We start from the raw sequence: 20,119 nt of genomic DNA, 5'->3' as shown, positions 1-20,119 counted from the left end.
GGGTTTACATTTCAGCTCAGGCTCCACATGAACCCACCCTAATGCTGATGAATAAGCCGGGGAGGATTACTGAGGCTGGGAACACTGGGAGAGGACTCACTGGACTGGGCCGGTCCCTGCTTTAACTGTGTCTCCTGCACTTATCAGTTTCTGTTCAAATCCATGTTATTTACTTTTGAATTATGAAGGTAATCGAATCTGTCCGTTTTTTGTTTTTGGAATTTCACATGCAGCTTTCTTGTCATAACCTGTTTCCTCTCCTTTCCTCTCTGTCCTCTCCTTTCCTCTCTTGAATTGGGCAGAGATGAGGAGATGGCTCTCGGTCTGAAGAGGGAAGATCTCTTGACAGAAGCCGGGGGCGATATGTTTAATGTTGTCGGCTTTTACCCGTCACGGTAATGACATGGTTATGTCTTCAATCAGGACATGCTAATACATGGGATTAAGTGCAGTGTCCTGGTTCACTTGTAACTTATATATATATATATATATATGTAACTTATATATATATATATATATATATATTATATATATATATACTTCAATCCAACAGCTGGGTCAGGAATAGGTGTATTTGAATAAAGCGATGGCAGCCGTCTCAATACAAAAGGACACTGAGGCAGGCAGGATGTTAAAGTTTAAGTTGAGTTGTACATGAATAACCCTTCATGTATCCCCCCCTCTCCCAGGTGTTGTACGCCCCCCAGGCCAGGGACCGCTTCACCGCCCCCTCTTTCATGCAGCGCGACCGCTTCAGTCGCTTCCAGCCCACCTACCCCTACCTGCAGCACCAGATCGACCTGCCCCCCACCATCTCGCTGTCAGACGGCGAGGAGCCCCCCCCCTACCAGGGGCCCTGCACCCTGCAGCTCCGGGACCCCGAGCAGCAGATGGAGCTGAACCGCGAGTCGGTGAGGGCCCCCCCCAACCGGACCATCTACGACAGTGACTTGATCGACATGGGAGGAGGGGGGAGCCTGGGAGGGGTGGGGGGAGTAGGGGGAGGAATGGGAGGGCCCAGGCCCAGGCCCCCCAGCAGTAACTCGGGCATCAGTGCGGCCAACTCCAGCAGCCATGGGCGCATGGAGGGGCCCCCCCCGGCATACAGCGAGGTGATGGGCCACTACCCCGGCTCAGCGTTCTTTCTACACCAGCACAGCAATAACCAGAGGGGGGGGGGGCCGGGGGGCCGGACCATCCAGCAGCAGAGCCAATCAGAAAGCACAATAGTACCTGCCAAGGCCAAGGATGGCCAACCAGAGGACCTGGTGTGAAGAGGGCAGGGGGGCCACACACCCCGGACTGAACGCTGTCTGTCCTCTCCACCTGGTCCCTGGAAGCAGTGTCTCTCTCTCGTGTCCTCGTCTCGTGTCCTCTCCACACTCCCACCATGCACAAAGAATCTCAGCCTGAGCTACAGATCAGAGAGGCACTCCCTCTGTCCTTCACACAGAGAGCACGTGTGGCAGGAAGTATGCACTGCGGAGGCTTCCTGTCCTCGACATGAGGAAACACTGCTAGCACCGATGGGAACCCTCCGGAGGCGGCGCTGTCCCTGGATCTGAGGGCGATGGTTTCCTTTTTGTTTGTTTTTTGGGACCGGGATCTGTGCACAAAGCGAGAGTGAGAATCAAGGCCCCACAGAGAACAAGAGACTCTCAAACCCACGTCTTCGTGCCAAGGCTCAAGAGGAAGCAACGCAACTTGTTCTAACATTCAACACACACAAAGAAAAGTTGTCTAAAAGTTGCACTATCTTTTGTTGTAAAGAGAAGAGGGAAATGATGTTATGATAATGATGTGTTTGTTTTCTTCTTTTGTTGTCCTTTTCATGAATGGATGACTGACTGAACTTTGCCTCCAAAGTGGTCTAAACAGTTGGGAGCAAAACAAGTATTATAAGCTTATGTCCTTCCTGAAAACAGCAAGACAAGCTGGTACCCAGCCTACAGCGTGTGCCCCACCACGCGTCTGTGGGGTCTGCCCGGGGGTCTGTGGGGTCTGCCCGGGGGTCTGTGGGGTCTGCCCGGGGGTCTGTGGGGGTCTGCCCGGTGACCAGCAGCTGGGCGGACCAGACCTTTCCTACTAGCTTGCCACGCCAGGAGCTGCTCCATGCTAACAAGAGCTGCTTTGTATCAAGGGAACACATCCTCTCTCCGTCCAGCCGCCTGGTCACAGCAGCTCCTTCCTCTCCCCTCTGAGCACCTGATTCCTGCGTCCATGCCCCCCCCCCTCACCGCTCGTCTCTCCATGCACACTTCATTCTGCCAGCAGCCATATTGAACACAGACCACGCCAATGAAAACACAAAACACAGTTCGGCTCTCCGTCTTCACGTTTCTGCAGCCACAGAACAACAGCACGACGACGCGAAGACTCACAGCGATCAGGTTTAAACGAAGAGTGTCTGTGGTCGAAGTCAAAGGGCTATGGGAGGGTCCTTTCTGTAGTCAAAGGGCTATGGGAGGGTCCTTTCTGTAGTCAAAGGGCTATGGGAGGGTCCTTTCTGTAGTCAAAGGGCTATGGGAGGGTCCTTTCTGTAGTCAAAGGGCTATGGGAGGGTCCTTTCTGTAGTCAAAGGGCTATGGGAGGGTCCTTTCTGTAGTCAAAGGGCTATGGGAGGGTCCTTTCTGTAGTCAAAGGGCTATGGGAGGGTCCTTTCTGTAAAGAAAACCTTTTTCAAAGTTGAGCCTTTTACTCTGCTCAACGTTGCCTTCTCCTCTGCTCCTGCGCTTTCTGTCTATCTTGTTTGCTTTCCTCACCTATGCCCCCCCCCCTACCCATGCCCCCCCCCCTACCCCCACCCAGCTCCCTCTCTACCCCCACCCAGCTCCCCCTCTACCCCCACCCAGCCCCCTCTCTACCCCCACCCAGCTCCCCCTCTACCCCCACCCAGCCCCCTCTCTACCCCCACCCAGCTCCCTCTCTACCCCCACCCAGCTTGCTTACAGTGTCTGCTGAACACTGTTCATCATCCATCCCTCCACTGTGTGTGTGTGTGTGTGTGTGTGTGTGTGTGTGTGTGTGTGTGTGTGTGTGTGTGTGTGTGTGTGTGTGTGTGTGTGTGTGTGTGTGTGTGTGTGTGTGTGTGGTGTGTGTGTGTGTGTGTGTGTGTGTGTGTGTGTGTGTGTGTGTGTGTGTGTGTGTGTGTGTGTGTGTGTGTGTGTGTGTGTGTGTCGCTGCTTGTCCATCCGCTCACCCAGAAGCTACCGGGAGAGAGATCTGACTGCAGTAAACAGCACAAGTATTGAGACAACGCGTGGTCTCGCTTCCTGTGAGACACACGCTGAATGTTCACGATGTTCCACACACAGCTGGGCGAGTCCCAACACTTCGGCTTTGACTGGACACAAGCGGCGTCCCTTCCTCTCTTCCTTCTTCCTGTTGTGTTCTCGCCTTGTTCTCTCTGCGCAGTCATAGCTTGTAAATTGAGGATATAAAGATGAATTTTATGTTTTCTACAAGGAGGTTTGCATGTTACTATTATGTGAGTAAATAAGGTGCCTAATGTTCATGTTTGAGCAGACAAACTGCTGCTTAGGACCTTCCAGCTGCTTCCTGTCACATGACTCCTGGCTGGCACAGTGGAACAGGAAGCTAGCGAGGTTAGCCCAAAGATCATCATTTCTGTCTTTTTGTAAAGTGGAGTTACAGAGGTGGCTTGCTTCCAGGGGTCTGATGTATTTAGTGGCTCGCTTCCTTTGTGCCAGACAGATGTGCTCACTCGTGAGGAAACAGCTGGAGCCGTTCCGACCAGTCATTTGTCCAGCTGTGGAGCAGACATAGGAACCCACTTGCACTCAAAAAGCTCCCACCTTCGTTGTGCCTCACTTCCAACGGTGCTTTTTTCAGTAGTCTGTCTTTGTTTGTTTGTTTGTTTGTAAGGTGCTGTATATAACTTGAATATATTATGCACATATCCTACCCAATGGGTAGAAACCACAAAAATGTTGTGAATAATGTAATATAATGTATAGACAATATAAGAATTTTAAGAAGGCAGCATCACATTTGTAAATGCCTACAGTTAAAAACGTGCTTTGTCTTTTTTTATGAGAAAACATGGTTTGCAAATATGCTTACAATATGGTTGCAACACAAATACAAATTACTACTTATAATATTTTGCTATAAATAATAGTCTGTTATGAAAAGGATGAGATAACCTCTGTATAAGGAATAGTTGAGAGGATATTGTTCACTTGTTTGTTGGACTGCTCCTCTCAGAACAAGCTCTCATGTCTCGGCAGCACGCGGACCAGCCGGTGCTTCACTTCACTCACACAGGCCTTACAGAGACTCATCAGCTGCTGCTCATGCCACCACTTCAGCCAGGCTCCGGTTGAATTTCTACTCCATTTGTAAATTGATGAACTGAGGATGTCTAGTTTAGGATCACATGACCAATACACATGAGAGCAGTCAGCACGTCTAGATATGGAAGAATACTCATAGATCTTTACTCTTTAGTTCAGCTGTCATGTTGTATATCTGCCAAAGTATAAATCTGTGGAGCACACTGGCTCCGGCTCAAGCATTTCAGCTCCGTCACAGGACCCTGACTTCAGACGCTGAGCGGGAGTGCAACATTCCTTTTTCAGTCAAGACTGGGAATGTCCTGACTGAAGAGGTGAGGTGTTAAACGAGTGGAAATGCCGTTATTTATCTTTTCTCTTTATTATAATTTTTTTTATTTTCTACATTACAATGTTATATGTGGCACAGTATTTTGAAACAAAAGTCATGTTTAATTTGTAGTCATTTATTTACAGTTTGTACTGAAATAACTCCACTGTACAATAACCGCAGAGCATGTCCATTGTTATGTAGACGATGGCCAGAGCATCCTCTCCTCAAAGATCAGTGTGTACTTTGGAAAAGTCTCTCGTACCTTCGGCCCCGCTCGGCTCTCCTCTAACACTTTGTTCATTTCCTGCACTCGCTTGAAGAACTAACTGGGGCTCAGACTGACTGGATCGGGCCCCCCCGCAGCGTGCGCCCGCTTTCCACGTATCAGAAGTCTGTACGCAACTGCTGACAACAAGTAGCTGTTTTACCGTTCCAGATTGAAATAATAACGATGATAATAATCACATGATAACGTCTCAACAGTTACCATAGGACTGCTTCCATCTTGGGTTTTGTAACATCCGTTTGCTTTATTTACTAAATGAATCCTTGTTCGCCCCCTCCCCTCTGTGCTCAAATCAAGATATATATATATGACTGTATTCAGAAACCATACAGTGTATATATATCCAAACACAGAGGTTACAATTGTTGTGTATTTTTGCCTCTTTATTTAAGCAATTGTGATGTAATAGGTTTTAGGCCTAAGGTCTGTTATTGCAATACTTTTACAGAAAAGAAGAAAAAAAAATCAAAAAATGTTGCTCTAAGTGCTGTTGTAGTCAAAGATTTTATGCTTGTACTTATGCTGTAGTCAAACTGCAGCGTAATGAATAAACTTTAAAAGTGATTACTCTGGTGTTCTCCTTCTCTCCCCCCCCCCCCCTATAGATAATGAGTGTGTGTAATGTGATTACTGCAGTCAGTGCCACTCTGTATCGTCCTCCTGCTGCTGGGATGTGCACTCAGGTGGTACGGCCTAATGTCCTTTATACTGCTGAGTCGTGCTATAAACCTATCGGCTGCTGGTAACGTGTAATCCAAACGTTTTATATCTGTCCTCTGCGTTCATTCTAAACACTTGGCAGAAATGTGTTAAGCTAAATGCTAACGGGCTGGTTTCTACGAGTGTTGGCAGGCTCTGCTGCTCATCAAACATCAGAGCTGATGTTAGCTCTGCAGGGCATTGCCCATAATGTGAGGATGGAGCTGGATGAAAAGTCAGACGATCACTAAAGTGAGTCATCGTGAGTGGATTAGATTAGTATATAATGGTAGTCCATGTTACTGACATAACTGCCGTGTTCACACATTCACAACGATGATGTTCCTTTCTCTGAGCGAATAGGTTTGCAGTGTAAACCGGCTGGTGCATTTTTCTCCAGGGGGGGCTCTACCAAAATGTAAGCAAACTTACACACAAACTCAAAACATGTCATATTACAACGCAGGGCTAGCTCAAAGGCACACAGCACTTGATACAGTCTATTATTGTAGTGCCTGTTTTTGCCTCCTTATTATGCTTACAGGTCCCTATCCTGTAGCCCTCAATGGACAGCTGTTTACTTTCCTACACGTGGCTAGTCGCATAGCATCATCCATGTGGACTCTATTTGTTCATGCCTTTTAGTTTGTTCTGATATGTGCTTTAAGTCACTCACACCTGTCTGGATCCATGCTGGGTCTGGTCCATAAACTGGTTTGATCCTGACGTTTGAAAAGGGAGGCAGGGGAAGCTAAATATAGCACTGGTGTTGCTACAGGTAGTTAGCCTTCTAGCTAAAGCAGCTCCTTGAAAAAGAGCAGGTACACTGCCTTCCTCTGTCCTTAACTCCTGCCTATGTCAGGCTGATCAGGTCCGAGCTCTTTAACTCTGAGCTTTCCCTCCAGTGTCCTCCTCTCAAAGGCTGTTTCTTTAAGTGATTAAACATCCTTCTCTATATCCACTATCTAGTTTTGTTTACACTCCGTCTCCGTCTAACTCTCATTCAAACGTCATTCACTCTCTGGTGCTCCTGCTGCCCCCGGCCCTAGTTGTTGGCGGTGTCAAAGCTGCATTGGGCGCAGTTTGGTGCGCCCCGAGCTGCTCCTACCTGTTGCATTGAAGAGCTGCTCCTACTAGGGATGGGAATTTGAAAGCAAATGTATATTCGAATATTCGACCCCCCAAAAAACGGTTAACCGGTTAACCGAAATGTACATATCCTATTTTTTTACATTTTTTTTCAAGATTTTTTTAGAAATACATACATGTTCAAATAAGTGTAGAAACCAAGTCGATTTTGTCAAATGTATTGAACTGGTGATCACAGTTTGACAGCTATAGGCCTACAGCTTTCATGTGTGGAGGCGATTCACAATCAGGCCAGCTGTAGAGAGGACCCTCTCAGCAGGAACGGAGGTTGCGGGTATAGCAAGGTATAGCATATATATAAGTTTAATTTGGCATAGTTTGACCTCTACACCGCACTCACTAACCTGGTCGAAGTATTTCCACACATTACTCCTTTTTGACGCCATGTCTGTTGTGTAGGACTCTTCTTAGAGTGTAAATAATTACCGGACTATGACTGGTAAAATGTTGAATACTGGCAAAACTAAATCTCTCCAGTCAAAATGTCCATGTACTTTGCCGCCACACACGGTTGCCAAGCTGCGCTTATTGTTGTTTAGGCTGGCCACTCATGTGTCGCGAGTGTTGACAGGGGGCGGGGGAGCACGCTCAACTGTTAGCGCCGGAACCTCGCAACGGCTGCGGAGCTCATTTGCGCCACATTTGTGCCTAAAATTAGGTTTGAGTCTGCGTGATCTGCGTGTAGGGAGGGGCAGCAGCCATATCATTGGCTAGAACTAACTAGATCTGATGGATTTGGACATAAACGCGAGTGAAGTATAACCGGACACGAGAGAGAGATCAGCACCTGCAGCTCTGCCCGCTGTGAGGGGCCGGTGAGCAGAGCAAAACAGACGTCACCTAACACATTTAGCTATGGCATAGTCGTATATAAATACATTGAATTATTCAATTTGATAATATGTAATCAACTTAGGCATCACTCCCAAAAAAAAATTAATAAACAAAAAAAAAAAATAATAAAAATATTCATAACTCGTATTCGAATACCTGAATCATTTCGAATATTCGATTAATCGTTCCCATCCCTAGCTCCAGAGCAGGAGGAAGAGGAGGAGATGAAGACATTAGTGAAGAAGAAGAAATATATGTGAGGAATAAAGATGAAGTACCAGAAAGAGGGCCAGAGGCAGGGATCAGGAGGCAGAGGAGACTCTAGCTGGACCACATGGTATGTTCTTATTCTCCGTACATGTTCCATTACAGCAGCTCAACAATCTAGCAGCTCTTAGTATTGACACATATTGATTGAAATGTGTTGCTGCACAGGTCACCTGTAGCTCTCTGAAGAGATGGGTGATGTCATTTGTGTACTTAATTATAACTAAGTACTTACAGTATGCAGAATTAGAGTATTCTCTGAATCGGGTGCCTTTTGGGTCTTTATATCTTTGAAAAATTAAACCAAAATGTTTGGTCAACATCTGGTAGTGGACTACTTACATTTTCCCACCTCAGGCACAACATATAAATAATTACTAGGAATTTACTTGAAAAAATTTAACAGGGTTGAAGTTTTTGACAAAAAGTAGCCATGAGACCTTGTTTAGCTAATATATGGCACCACATGGAAGTCAAGGACATTACAAAATTGTAATATTTTGTAATAAACAATTATTTACTATTATTAATTCATATAACAGAGTTGAAATGTTGAGCTTGTCAATCTTAATCTGAAAATACAAAAACTGAAATATAGGTAAGAGTAGAAACTGACACTTTTGTGATGTAATTCCCTCAATGCAGATCACACATGGACTGATCCATTATTTGAATAGGAGGGTAAATGGTATGGCGTGACGGGGTTGAAACAAACTGAGGGACGTGTGTCAATATTGCAATTTCATAGATAATTCAAGTATTTTTTCAGAATTTATTTTTGATCAGTTAAAGTTGACAAGCATATGATTATATTAGTTGCAACATTTTGGAATAATTGGCCATTTTGATTTGTTTAATATTAAATTAATATGTAATAATGCTTAGTGAGCACATGCAAATATGTCTGTCTAATACTAAGACAACACATTTTTTAAAAACAAAATATATATTTAATTTTACATTGTAATGCAAAACAACCTGTTCCATTAATTAATTGCTTTAAAATACATTTTGTAGTTTCCTTTCATTTAAAAGTAAGCTTGGGGGACTCAAAGGGCACCCAATTGTTTGTCTGAACACCTTGTTTCTTTTGTGCATTAAGAACACTTGTGTTAGGGCATGAATTAACAATAAATAGGTTATATACAGTATAAAATACCACGTACTGTCCGCCCTCCCATGCCACCCTGGCATGACCTTTTGCCCCCCCATGTAAAATGTTCTAGAACCGCCACTGGTACCTTCTTCATTAAATATTTTTTTAATTCAATTTAAATATTTTTTTTATGACAATCTAGAACAGGGGTGCCCAACTAGTCGATCGCGAGATGTGTCTAAAAATAGAACAACAATATTCTGTTTTATCGTTAAGTAAGGGATAATGTGCTGCGACGCGGTCATTATGGGGAAAAGAACACCGACAGGCTGATCAGGAGCCCGACGCGAAGCGGAGGGATCTAGATCGGCATGAAGGTGTTCTTTTCCCCATAATGACCAAGTCGCTGCACATTATCCCGCTTATTACATGGCCACATTCTCAACAAAGTAACGTTATGACTCCCAATATTAATTGAAATGCTTTTATGGATTTAGAAAATGATTTTATTGATTTAAAAAATAGTTTTATGTATTGATTTAAATTGACATGCATCCGCGAAGAAAAATAGTCCGATGTTACTGTTTGAACTAACGTAGCAACGGCAGGAACTGCTTCGATAGCGTTTTTGAGGAGCTTTCTGATTACAGATTTGAAAACATCGCTGCTTGCTTTAAAAGTAGCACAATTCATTATGTCAAACCTTGGAAAGTATCTCGATATCCCTGCCCTGATGCCAAAGTAACTGCACACTGTATGTTTTGCCATTTGATGTATATGTCTGGACCGCTGCGTAAAAAGGAGGGTTTCTGCCCGTTACTTCTCCGCTGTTTTCTTGTCCCTCTTGTCTTTTTCTTTTCTTCACTGGGGACTCATCAGCCACTAACTATTACTCCAAATTACTGTGCTCTCCAAATATATTAAAATGAATGTTAAAATCCTCCATGTTGCTATCACACGACAGCGGAAAACTAAAGACAATCAGACAGTTTGCTTGCTTTTCAAACTGTTACATTTGAAAAACAGTGAGAGCGTCTCTTGTCAGTTTGAAAAGCCAACGGTAGGACCTGCTTGCGTTTTTGAGGAGCTTTTTGATCACAGATTTGAAAACATCGCTCCTTGCTTTAAAAGTAGCACAATTCATGATGTCAAACCTTGGAAAGTATCTAGATATCCCTGCCCTAATGACAAAGTAACTGGCAAGTGAATATGTGTCGCCGTTTGATGTCTATGTCTGGATCGCTGCGTAAAAAGGAGGGTTTCTGCCCCGTTACTTCTCCGCTGTTTTTCTTGTCCCAACTGTATACAGTTAAATCGACCGGACTTCTTTCTGAAGATGTGAGCGTCCTTAACAACGGTCAATAAGTGCTTGACAGCGGTCTGTCTGTTCGGTATTAACAACGTGTCACGTGTTCTGAATTGACCAATCAGAATCGAGTATTCAACTAAGCCATGTAATAATGTCCTATAACATAATCTTCCTGTGCCAGAATAATGCACTTGAACGCATCAAAGCTTTGTGATTGGCCGGCGTGACCCCATGTGTCGGGGCGTGGCTGGTGGGCAGTGGGCACTAGTTTGCTGACGTTGTCCGTGGCAACAGGAGTGACAGTCCGCACACACACAAGACCACAATTATGGCAGAAGCAAAAGAGCCCAAAATATATAATTTTCACTCCGAGTGGGAGGATGATTATTTTTGTATCTATTCCAATTCAAAGTACATCTGTCTCATCTGCAATGCGAGCGTGGCTTTATCGAAGAAGGGTAATTTAGGAGCGGCATTTCAAAACAGTGCACAAACGCTCAGGGGCGGTTCTAGGGGGGGCCAGTGCCCCCCTAACACTGACCTCTGACCCCCTGTGGCCCCCCTAACAATGAAAAAAAAACGCAGGATTTTGTTGCTGTAATGTGAGATTGTGCAGACACCCTTATGTAAAGTAGAGATGTAACTGTTTATTGCCTTTATTTTTATATAAATATGGTGTTAGTGCAAACATTGCACTATAATTAAGCTGAAGCTAACAGTAATAACTATAAGATCTATCTGAAATAAATAAGTGTACTGAAACAAATACCAATAACTGTATTGTATTGTTTTCGTATGCGCAATTACTTCATACTGTCTAGTTCTCTTTTTCGTCCTGCATTTATTGTGCCCCCCTCAGAAAATAACTGGCCCCCCCAGTCAAATTGGTCTAGAACCGCCACTGCAAACGCTACGAGACGGAATCCCCTCCTAATTCTGCCCTACGCTCCCAAAAGGGGAGGGGCCTGAAAGGACAGCTAAATGCACAGCAGTCCATTTTCACCAGGCCCAACAACAAGAGCAAGGCTGCTCCAGAGCATCTCATCGTGTCAGTCACGTTCTTGCAAAACACATTAAGTCTTTCAAAGACGGCGAAGTTGTGAAAGAAGCATTCCTGGAGGCTGCCGACGCACTTTTGGGGACAGTAAAAATAACAGTAGCATTTCAACAGGTTTTTGATATAATAAAAACTCAAGTTAGATACCGTTATTAATCAGCTGTGATTTGTAGTTTGTTTGAACTTATTCATTATAATTATTGTACAAAAAGGTATAAGAATGCAAACTTAAATTGATTATAGTCTATTATCAATTCAGGTTAAGAAACTAGTGTTGCTTGCATCCTATTTTAAAAGGCATTTCTTTTTATTCTCTACTAAAATGCAACAAAAAAATGGTTTGATTCTCTTAATGTTGTCTCTTTTATTGCACTTTGGCAGCAGATTCCTGAGTAGCTTCAGATCTGAGTTGTCTTATTAGTAAGCCTAATTTATACTTTTGTAGCAACACTATTTTTATATAATGGCAAAGAAAGAGTTCAGAGTCTTTTCTTTTTTCCTGTCTCACATGTGGCAGCACTGTTCAATGCTTCTTGAAAGCATTACCCACTGTGACGTGTGAATAAACTCCAACTCTGTATCAACAACACTGTTGTGTAACTTCAGTTAAATACTTGTATGTGTAGATTAGAAAGAGGTGAGATAAAGGATCGGCAGTATTTTATGAGGTATTCATCGTATAAGTTTTATACAAGTAGAAGTGGGTATTTACCTGGTAGTAGGCTGTCAGTAATGGCTACGCCTCTCTATTTGGACTGGTAGATCTCGGCAGACTGGAACTTTAAAAGTAGCTCTCGGTTCAAAAAAGGTTGGGCACCCCTGATCTAGAATATGGGAGGAGGTGCGCGCACCCCTATGGGCCGGCCGCCACTGGTGTAAAGTAAAGGTGAGGGTTCAGCTTTACAACCCCCCCCCCCCCATCAGATGGAGATTCCTGTTGTTCCAGCAGCAGGTCAGATCCAGGTAGCACTGAACTTCTTCCTCCTTTGATTTTTTTGTGAAACAGTAGTTGGCAAACATCATCTGTAGCCAGAAGCAAATGACTCACTCAGCCCCGTAAATGAAATGTATAAAACATAACCGTTTATTTATAGACAGACCCCATCTGGCAAGTTGTCATGACATTCACCGGAGTGTAACCAAACTAATGTTCAAAGCACTTACTGCTGTCCTCTCTGTGAACTCCTGCTGACTCACTGTGTTCAGACCACACACACACACACACACACACACACACACACACACACACACACACACACACACACACACACACACACACACACACACACACACACACACACACACACACACACACACACTAGCCGCAGTCTGTTCAGAGATAGGATGCAGAGTCTGAACCTCTGCATGTCAAACAGGAAACAGGAAGCAGGGCCTAAATGTAACATGAACAGCTGTAACTGAGGCAACAAAGCTCTTTGGAATCAGACCAAGCAGATGTTTATTGGTGAGCTGTGAACATGAAGGTCCTTGTTCACTGAGAGGAGATGAGCTCCTCAGAGCCTAGAGAAAAGTGGGGACAGATCTGAAATATTATGTTTTTAATGCACAATGTTTTTGTGCATAAAGGATATTTTCATGTTTCAAGCTCCTGAAATGAATGATAGCATCGAGCGTACGTGTTTATCTGCATTAAGCCTCCAAACATGTGCGCGTAGTGTTGGACTCTAATATAAAAAGGTTTGGTTTTACCTAGGGCCGGGACTTTAACGCGTTAATTACGATTAATTAATTACACAAAAATTAACGCGTTAAAATTTTTTTGCATTTTTGCACAGCGGAACGTTTCTCACTGGATGAGTTTCAAGCGTACCGATTATACTGGAGGACCAACTAACGTTCATGACTTCAGCATGGGACTTCAAACAACAACAAACCACGGTGATCAATAGTCAAACATGAACGAACAAGCTGATGAGACCGCTTTGGTCGGCCCCGTGGATGGGACATTTTGTTTTAAAAAACGGACGGATGGAAGCGTCGATAAGAGCACGGTTGTGTGCAAATTATGCAAAAAAGAATGTGCATATCACCGCAGCACATCAAGCCTAAAGTATCACCTAAATGCAAAGCATGTAGCAGCTAGCGTGGACGTTAGCCCGACTCCGAGTGCAAGGAACCACACCCTGACCCAACCCACACTCAACCAGATGACTGGTTTCAGGGCCAGGATAAGTAAGTCCACGTCTGAGAAAATAACCAGCTCACTGGATTGTCTCTGGGCTCGACATTAAGGACTGCCCGATGGCCCGAGGCCATCTAGCATTTAGCTCGGGCAATGAAGCCTCACCTGCTGGTTGCCCGATCGGGCAACCTATTATGCCAGTATCATGCAGCTCGCGGATCCAGTAATGAGTGACCCGACAGTAAAACTAAACATATCTACAGTATAACTAGTTTAGGTAGTTTGAGAGGTCATTAAAATAGCTACGTGTGATATTCTAACCTGAAGTGTGTGTTACTTTTGTTCCGCTCACCGCTGCATGTGATCATACAGAGCTGCGTGTCGAGTCTCGACTCGTCAGCAGCAGCTGATCTCTCTCTCCCGTCAGATTAGACTTCACTCGCGTGTATGTCCATATCGATCAGATCCAGCTAGTTCTAGCTAATGATAGACTACCTGCTTATTAAAAGACAACTACACAATAAGTGTCGCTATGCAACTGGATGAGGCCACAAAGTATAGCGCAGCATTATGCATTTGTTTACATGCCCACCGGAACCCCGAGGCATTACCAACAGATCAACGCACAATCAACCCACACAGGACATCTCTTTCTCCACATTAAGTGTTAGACATTAGAGTTGACTATTCTTGTCTGTCACATACTCTTCTTGTCTGTCACATAAGTGGCGCAACTGAAGCGGTATTGCTCTAAAGGGAAATTATTTTGACCGAAGATATTTAGATTTGCCGGCTAACGGGAACTCTGACGTGTGCTTCGCGGATGCGCTCGGCTCCTCTCGACTGCTGCTCGGGTCTGCTCGGTCAGCTTCCGGATGAGGAGGCATTCGTTCGACCAACTTACAGTAGTTAACATTACAAACATGTTTAACAGGGGCCATAATAGTGTAAATAATGTTTGTTTTGGCAGTTATAACTGAATGTAATGTTTTCTACTTTTTTCCATCTGGGAAGGCATTTGCCTTCATCAGATAGAAAGTGTTTTGACCAACAACTTAAGTGTTTCTTATAGCTATGCAGGAAGCGAGCAAACACAAACAAGAACAAACAAACAAGTGAAATGAAGAATACAATTGAAATTGTACAATATAATATTGTGGTGGTTCATCTTATAATTCAGTCTAGAGAATGCACCAGACAGCATCTAAGACCTGCAAAAATTAAAAAATGTCTAGGGGGAGGCTCCCCAAACCCTTCGTGCCATTTCGTCCGCATGCATTTTTCAGGGCAATCTCTATTGGGCTCAGGGCCATCTGTAAATTAGCTTACATGGCCCTGTGCTTAAAAATGCGATTTAAAAAAATGCGATTAAAAATGCGATTAATTTCGATTAATTAATTACAAAGCCTCTAATTAATTAGATTAATTTTTTTAATCGAGTCCCGGCTCTAGTTTTACCAAATGTTAATGATGAATCATATTAATAAAACAGTTAACATACTAATAATACTGTCTCTTTCTTTCAATTATATATGTGAGCATTTGCTCAACAAGACATTAAAATGGTTATTAGAATAATATGTATTAATTATTGTACTTAATATCATTAATAATTATATGGCTTTTAGTAAGTAAGTTATATAGCCACATACAAACTGCCTTGATAGCATGTTTTTGGAACTGAGCAAAAACATTTAGGGTTAAAAAAACATCTTGCAATTTAGATTTTTTTAAATGTTATTTAATTTTTAAATGTTACAGTATGTCCACTGTAGAGGACGTCAAGACCATTTTAGTTTGAAAAGACAGCCAAAATTAGCAGATAGACTATGTAACGTATTATGGTTATAGAGTGATATTAATACAATAATACATTCACCTTTATTTAAAACATGAATAAGTCATTGATCTGAATGTTACTGTTTATTTGGTCACGAAAAAACTAGCTTGTTTTTTGGTGAACTTTCCAGATCTTCAGAGACTTTGTAGTCGATGTACTGAAAGTACCTCACTGACTCCAGTCGGCACGGGCTGTAGGGTCATCTTGACTAGTGTTATGGATGTGGTCTCCATCTGACCTGCTCACAGAAACAAAGCTTGCATTCCTGAGGCCATTCTCATTTGTCATAGCTCCACTTAAAATAAAAACAACAATAAGACATACGTGCTACTCTATCCCAGGTGTGAAAGCCTCATGTCTCTCATCATCCTCATCTCTCTCTAAATCTGAATCTCCCTGAACTTTCTGGTGCAGAAAATGTCTGCTTCAGTTCCGTCTCCTGCAACAATATTGAGTCATTAAGTCCATGAAGACGGTCCTGACGTCCACTAGAATGGACATTTATGAAAGAGCTGTTATTTCAAAACTTGAATTGCTTTCAGAACTAATGATATAGTTCCCCACATGTTAATAAACAAGAACATATATGATTTTCATGGTAAAAATAACAATTATTCAACAATATTTGACTTCTCCTGCTTCTATAACATTTTGTTTTTGGTATGCCAGCCATTTTGGATGAAAAGAAAGAGGAACTTCCCAGCATGCAATTGTAACCGATGACATATCACTGGAAAGCCCAGGATGTCCTCTGTACAGCACATAAGGGATTGATAGAGTAGCTCAAAAGAGTAAAAGGAGATGCATGTGAACAAAATGTCCACGATGCTAGCATCTGAGTGTGGCGCAGATGGATGAAGAAAGAGCCCAGATGAAGGGGTTCAGCAGAGGGGTCATCCTGCTCCTCTTCCAACAGGTCACATGACAGCTGGGCGGATGAAGCGCTGCTGGCTTCTTGTGTTCTGCTGGAGGAAGTGGACCGCTCACTATGTTTGCTCATAGCCTTAGTCAGGGAGGTTAGTGATTGTATTTTGGTTTCTCTATTTTACTTCAGGCTGTTTGCTTTGTGGTTCCAAATGGATTGACCTCCTTGCAGTATGTTGATGGAGCAGGTTCACCCGGTGGCTACTTCAGATTTGGGACAGATTGGGGCTTGTTATAATGTATGAATTGGGATTATTCCATGATCTCAAATAATCATATCTCGTCTAAATGTTCATGGATTATTCCACTACGGCTGAGTGAGAACATGTTTATTCTGTTTGATGTTGTCACTTAGATACGACAGGATCTAAAAACAACGTGCTGTTTGTCCTGCTCGAAGAACAAAGTCCTTGCAGAGCTGTGACCTCCAGGACTTTGTATCGCACAACGTCTGTCAGCCAGATCCCAGATCCCGCCTGACCTTTGTAAAAACATGTAAAGTGGAGAGAATCCCAGACTCTAGACAGCTCGGACAGTTTCCCTCCTGACCTGTGCTTCACCTCCTCAGGCTTCACAGAGGCATCTGGACACTTGAGTCGTGTTTGGCCCCCGAAGCACACCTGAGGAACACAGACTGTCTTCACTCTGAAACGATGTCAGGACGCGCATCGCTCTTTCCTCTGTTTCAGCGGCCCTTTGGGAGAACAGACAGGTGTGTGTGTGTGTGTGTGTGTGTGTGTGTGTGTGTGTGTGTGTGTGTGTGTGTGTGTGTGTGTGTGTGTGTGTGTGTGTGTGTGTGTGTGTGTGTGTGTGTGTGTGTGTGTGTGTGTGTGTGTGTGTGTGTGTGTGTGTGTGTGTGTGTGTGTGTGTGTGTGTGTGTGTGTGTGTGTGTGTGTGTGGACTGCATAAACAGTAGTTCATTAGTTTGGACAGCAGAGGTCATTGTTACTCACACAGAGCAACACTATCATATTTACATAGATTATTATGTGATGATTTAATTGTTTCCTTATGTGTAACACAATATAGAATGTTTGTAATGGAAACGGAATGTAAAAGGTTGTTAATTAATGTAAAATCATTGTTTTCCACCTGTGCGGCTTAATCCCACTCCCTTGTTGACCCTCAGTTGATGAGGCTGTGATTGTCTCGGTATGAAAGAGTCCTTAAGACTAGATTGTTTGTTCTTTTGGTTTGAAGCCGCACGGTTTTCACAAGTGACTGTTCTTTAGTTTCCTCGGTCCAGAGTGAAAGGGAAATGGTCCCACCCAGAATCTAAACCCAAATGTTTATTTGAGGCAGGTAAGAAGCAGTGCATTTAAATGTTTTAATTCATTCCTTTTTTTTGTATGAACAAGGTACATATTATATAGTTGGTGTCAGTTAGATGTATAATCTACGATAAAATATCGATACAAATTGTTTTACGATGTCTAAAGTTACTGATAAATCACGTGTTTCCTGCTTGGGGCACAGACATCTTTGCCCATTGACTCTCGGGTTGCAGTCGAATAGTCCAAAAATCAGCTCCTATCGTCTTTTCCTATCCACTATAGGCTACATGCACTAGGGTCTGAGACGTACTTCCGCCTTAGCCGTAATACGGCTCGGCAGCTTCCGGTTTGCTTCCGGTCTGCGTAGCTGAGCGTCCACAAATGTTTTACTGTTTAAATCTATGGTTTAAATTTGAGTCGACGGAAGATTTTCAAAACGGAGCATTTGCAAAGACAAGTAAAGAACTACTCCGAGCACTGCTGTGTCCCACTTTGTACGGCGTCAACTAAATACAACGGTGTCCTAAGTTTCCATGGCTTTCCGACCGAACTCGAGCTGCGAAGACAGTGGCTGGTTAAAATACGACGCGATAACTTTACAATCTCCTCTCACTCCAAGGTCTGCAGTCGTCACTTCGCTACGGATCAACTAATAGAGCCATTGATGACCGTAGGAGGCTTGTGAAAGGTGCTGTACCAACTCTGCTTGAGTGGAATCACTTCACTGCTCAAACACCGCGGGCTAGTGTTTGGGAGAGAAGGGAGCGGCCCACTGAACCAGTCTCTCGGGAGGAGCAGGAAGAGCACATGGATGTCCGTGACCATGATTACTGCTCAGCCCCTGAAGCAGCTTCACTGGACATGTCCTCTCAAGCTACAGAAGACAACTCCAACAGGAGGAACTGCAGAAGCAACTGCAGGAGTTAAGAGTCCATCGAGTTTGGCTTCCAGCGGTTTGCTGGCTCCGACGACAGCATCCGATTCGACACCAGGTCATGTTTTGGCTAAATTCTATCCACGTTTTGGAGATGGGTTAGCTTCTAAAGAATCCTGTTTACCTGCCGTTCGACTGCTGCATGCAGTGTTGGAATAAGTAGGCTTCTCAACTTAACTGAAGTATAAGTACAAATACTATGGTTTGAAAATACTCCTGTACTGAAGGTTAACTAAATGTGGTGGAGTAAAACATACTAATACTAACAACATACTGATAATACTTTACTACAAGTGGAAATCTTCAAAACCTTACCAAAGTAAAAGTACATGTCAATATCCACTGCGTTTCCCCCAGTTGTTAAGAATGAAGAGTAAAAGTAGTCATTCTGTGTAAAATGTTCCCTGTTTGTTTTAGATTATTATTACTGCTGCTTTAATGTAGTGGTTACATGTTACTGCTGTATATTACTATACCTGCACCAAGTGCCTTCTTAATCAGGCTATTTGAACTGTAATGTATTATAGCAAACAAGAGGAAAGCATTAGCCCATGTGTTTCAGTTAACGAGTCATTAATGACTGACATGTGTCTTTTGTGAACAGGTTCCCGAGCTATACCCACCTGATGGCCTTCTGGTTTTTGATTGAGCCTTCCATTTATAAAATGGTTCGTGTTACAAGAGCGATATCAGCTGCCAAGAGGAATGAAGAAGTGGTTACACACGCACGTCCATCAACGGCAGTGGCGAGCCGTGACTTTTATACCTAGGCCCTCTGACCCCCCTTCCCTCGAAAAAAAAGAAGAGTTATTACGTCTCAACGTATACTTCAGCGGAATATCAAAACAGTGGCCCGGGGTGCAAAACGCATCAATGACAGCGACCTTTGATGATAAATCACTGAAACACAAAGTCCATCCTCCTGTCCTTCTGGATGAAGCACTTGCGGGTCATGCAGCTGATCCTTTGCCACTCCAGTTTATCATTGTAACTCAATCTTGAAAATGACTGTTAATAATTTTGCAAACGATGTCATCACTATCACTGAAGTGAGCCATCATGAACGAACTTATGCTAATCATAAATCTATCGATCATATATCTATCGATTAGATTTATGATTCAAAATTAATAAAAGTAGGGTAGACATGTGGATATTATCCGGCTGAACAAAACGTGCATTTATCTAACAGGTTCGTTTTCCACAGACCTTATTTCAAGCTATCTTCCAAAATCCTATGGAGAAATCCCATTGCTTTCTGTCGAGGGAATCCGAGCGAAGCTTACTTCCGGGTTTTAGAACGCGTCACTGCACCACTTGCATAGACCTCACAGCGGGCGGAACTTGTCATAAAGTCCGCGAAAATAAAGCCCGCCCATTTAGAGGGAAGATATGATTGGTCAATTGTACTGTCACTTGACATTACTCTCTCGTTGAGTTACTATAGCTGGCCCTCTGTGAATGTAGAGAGGGACCAACAAGCTCTCCCGTCTTCACTCGCAGAGACGGCATTTAACCCTTCACATTCCAACAGAAACTGAACAAGCAGATTCGAAGGATTTCTTTATTTGGAAATGTTATTTTAAATACAATTAAATCGAGTTATGTCGGTAACACTAATGCAAAAGTAGGGTAAAAATAATATATATAATAATATTTAAAAAAAAATGTTGGGTTT

The 20,119-nt window shown here is 43.4% G+C and overlaps 1 protein-coding gene and 1 long non-coding RNA gene across 2 annotated transcripts; both read left to right on the top strand.

The window, feature by feature from the left end:
- Positions 1-668: 668 nt before the first annotated feature.
- On the top strand, positions 669-2,542 carry ldlrad4b (low density lipoprotein receptor class A domain containing 4b). The gene has a single exon (XM_034101823.2). It carries the CDS (start codon positions 669-671, stop codon positions 1,272-1,274), a length of 606 nt encoding a protein of 201 aa, XP_033957714.1. The 3' UTR covers positions 1,275-2,542.
- A 3,047-nt stretch (positions 2,543-5,589) lies between these two features.
- On the top strand, positions 5,590-18,600 carry LOC117461363 (uncharacterized). Its single transcript, XR_004553689.1, has 4 exons — positions 5,590-5,866; positions 5,978-6,032; positions 16,802-16,945; positions 18,127-18,600. It is a non-coding gene; the product is annotated as an uncharacterized lncRNA (long non-coding RNA).
- The last annotated feature ends 1,519 nt before the right edge of the window (positions 18,601-20,119 follow it).

The sequence above is a fragment of the Pseudochaenichthys georgianus genome, chromosome 16 (assembly GCF_902827115.2).
Source record: "Pseudochaenichthys georgianus chromosome 16, fPseGeo1.2, whole genome shotgun sequence".
In the NCBI taxonomy this organism is placed as follows: domain Eukaryota; kingdom Metazoa; phylum Chordata; class Actinopteri; order Perciformes; family Channichthyidae; genus Pseudochaenichthys; species Pseudochaenichthys georgianus.
The sequence above is the reverse complement of the archived record's forward strand: the minus strand, read 5'-3'. Positions and strand labels throughout refer to the sequence as shown.

Coding starts and splice junctions, on each gene's coding strand:
- ldlrad4b (XM_034101823.2), top strand. CDS start 669: ATGTATCCCCCCCTCTCCCAGGTGTTGTACGCCCCCCAGGCCAGGGAC.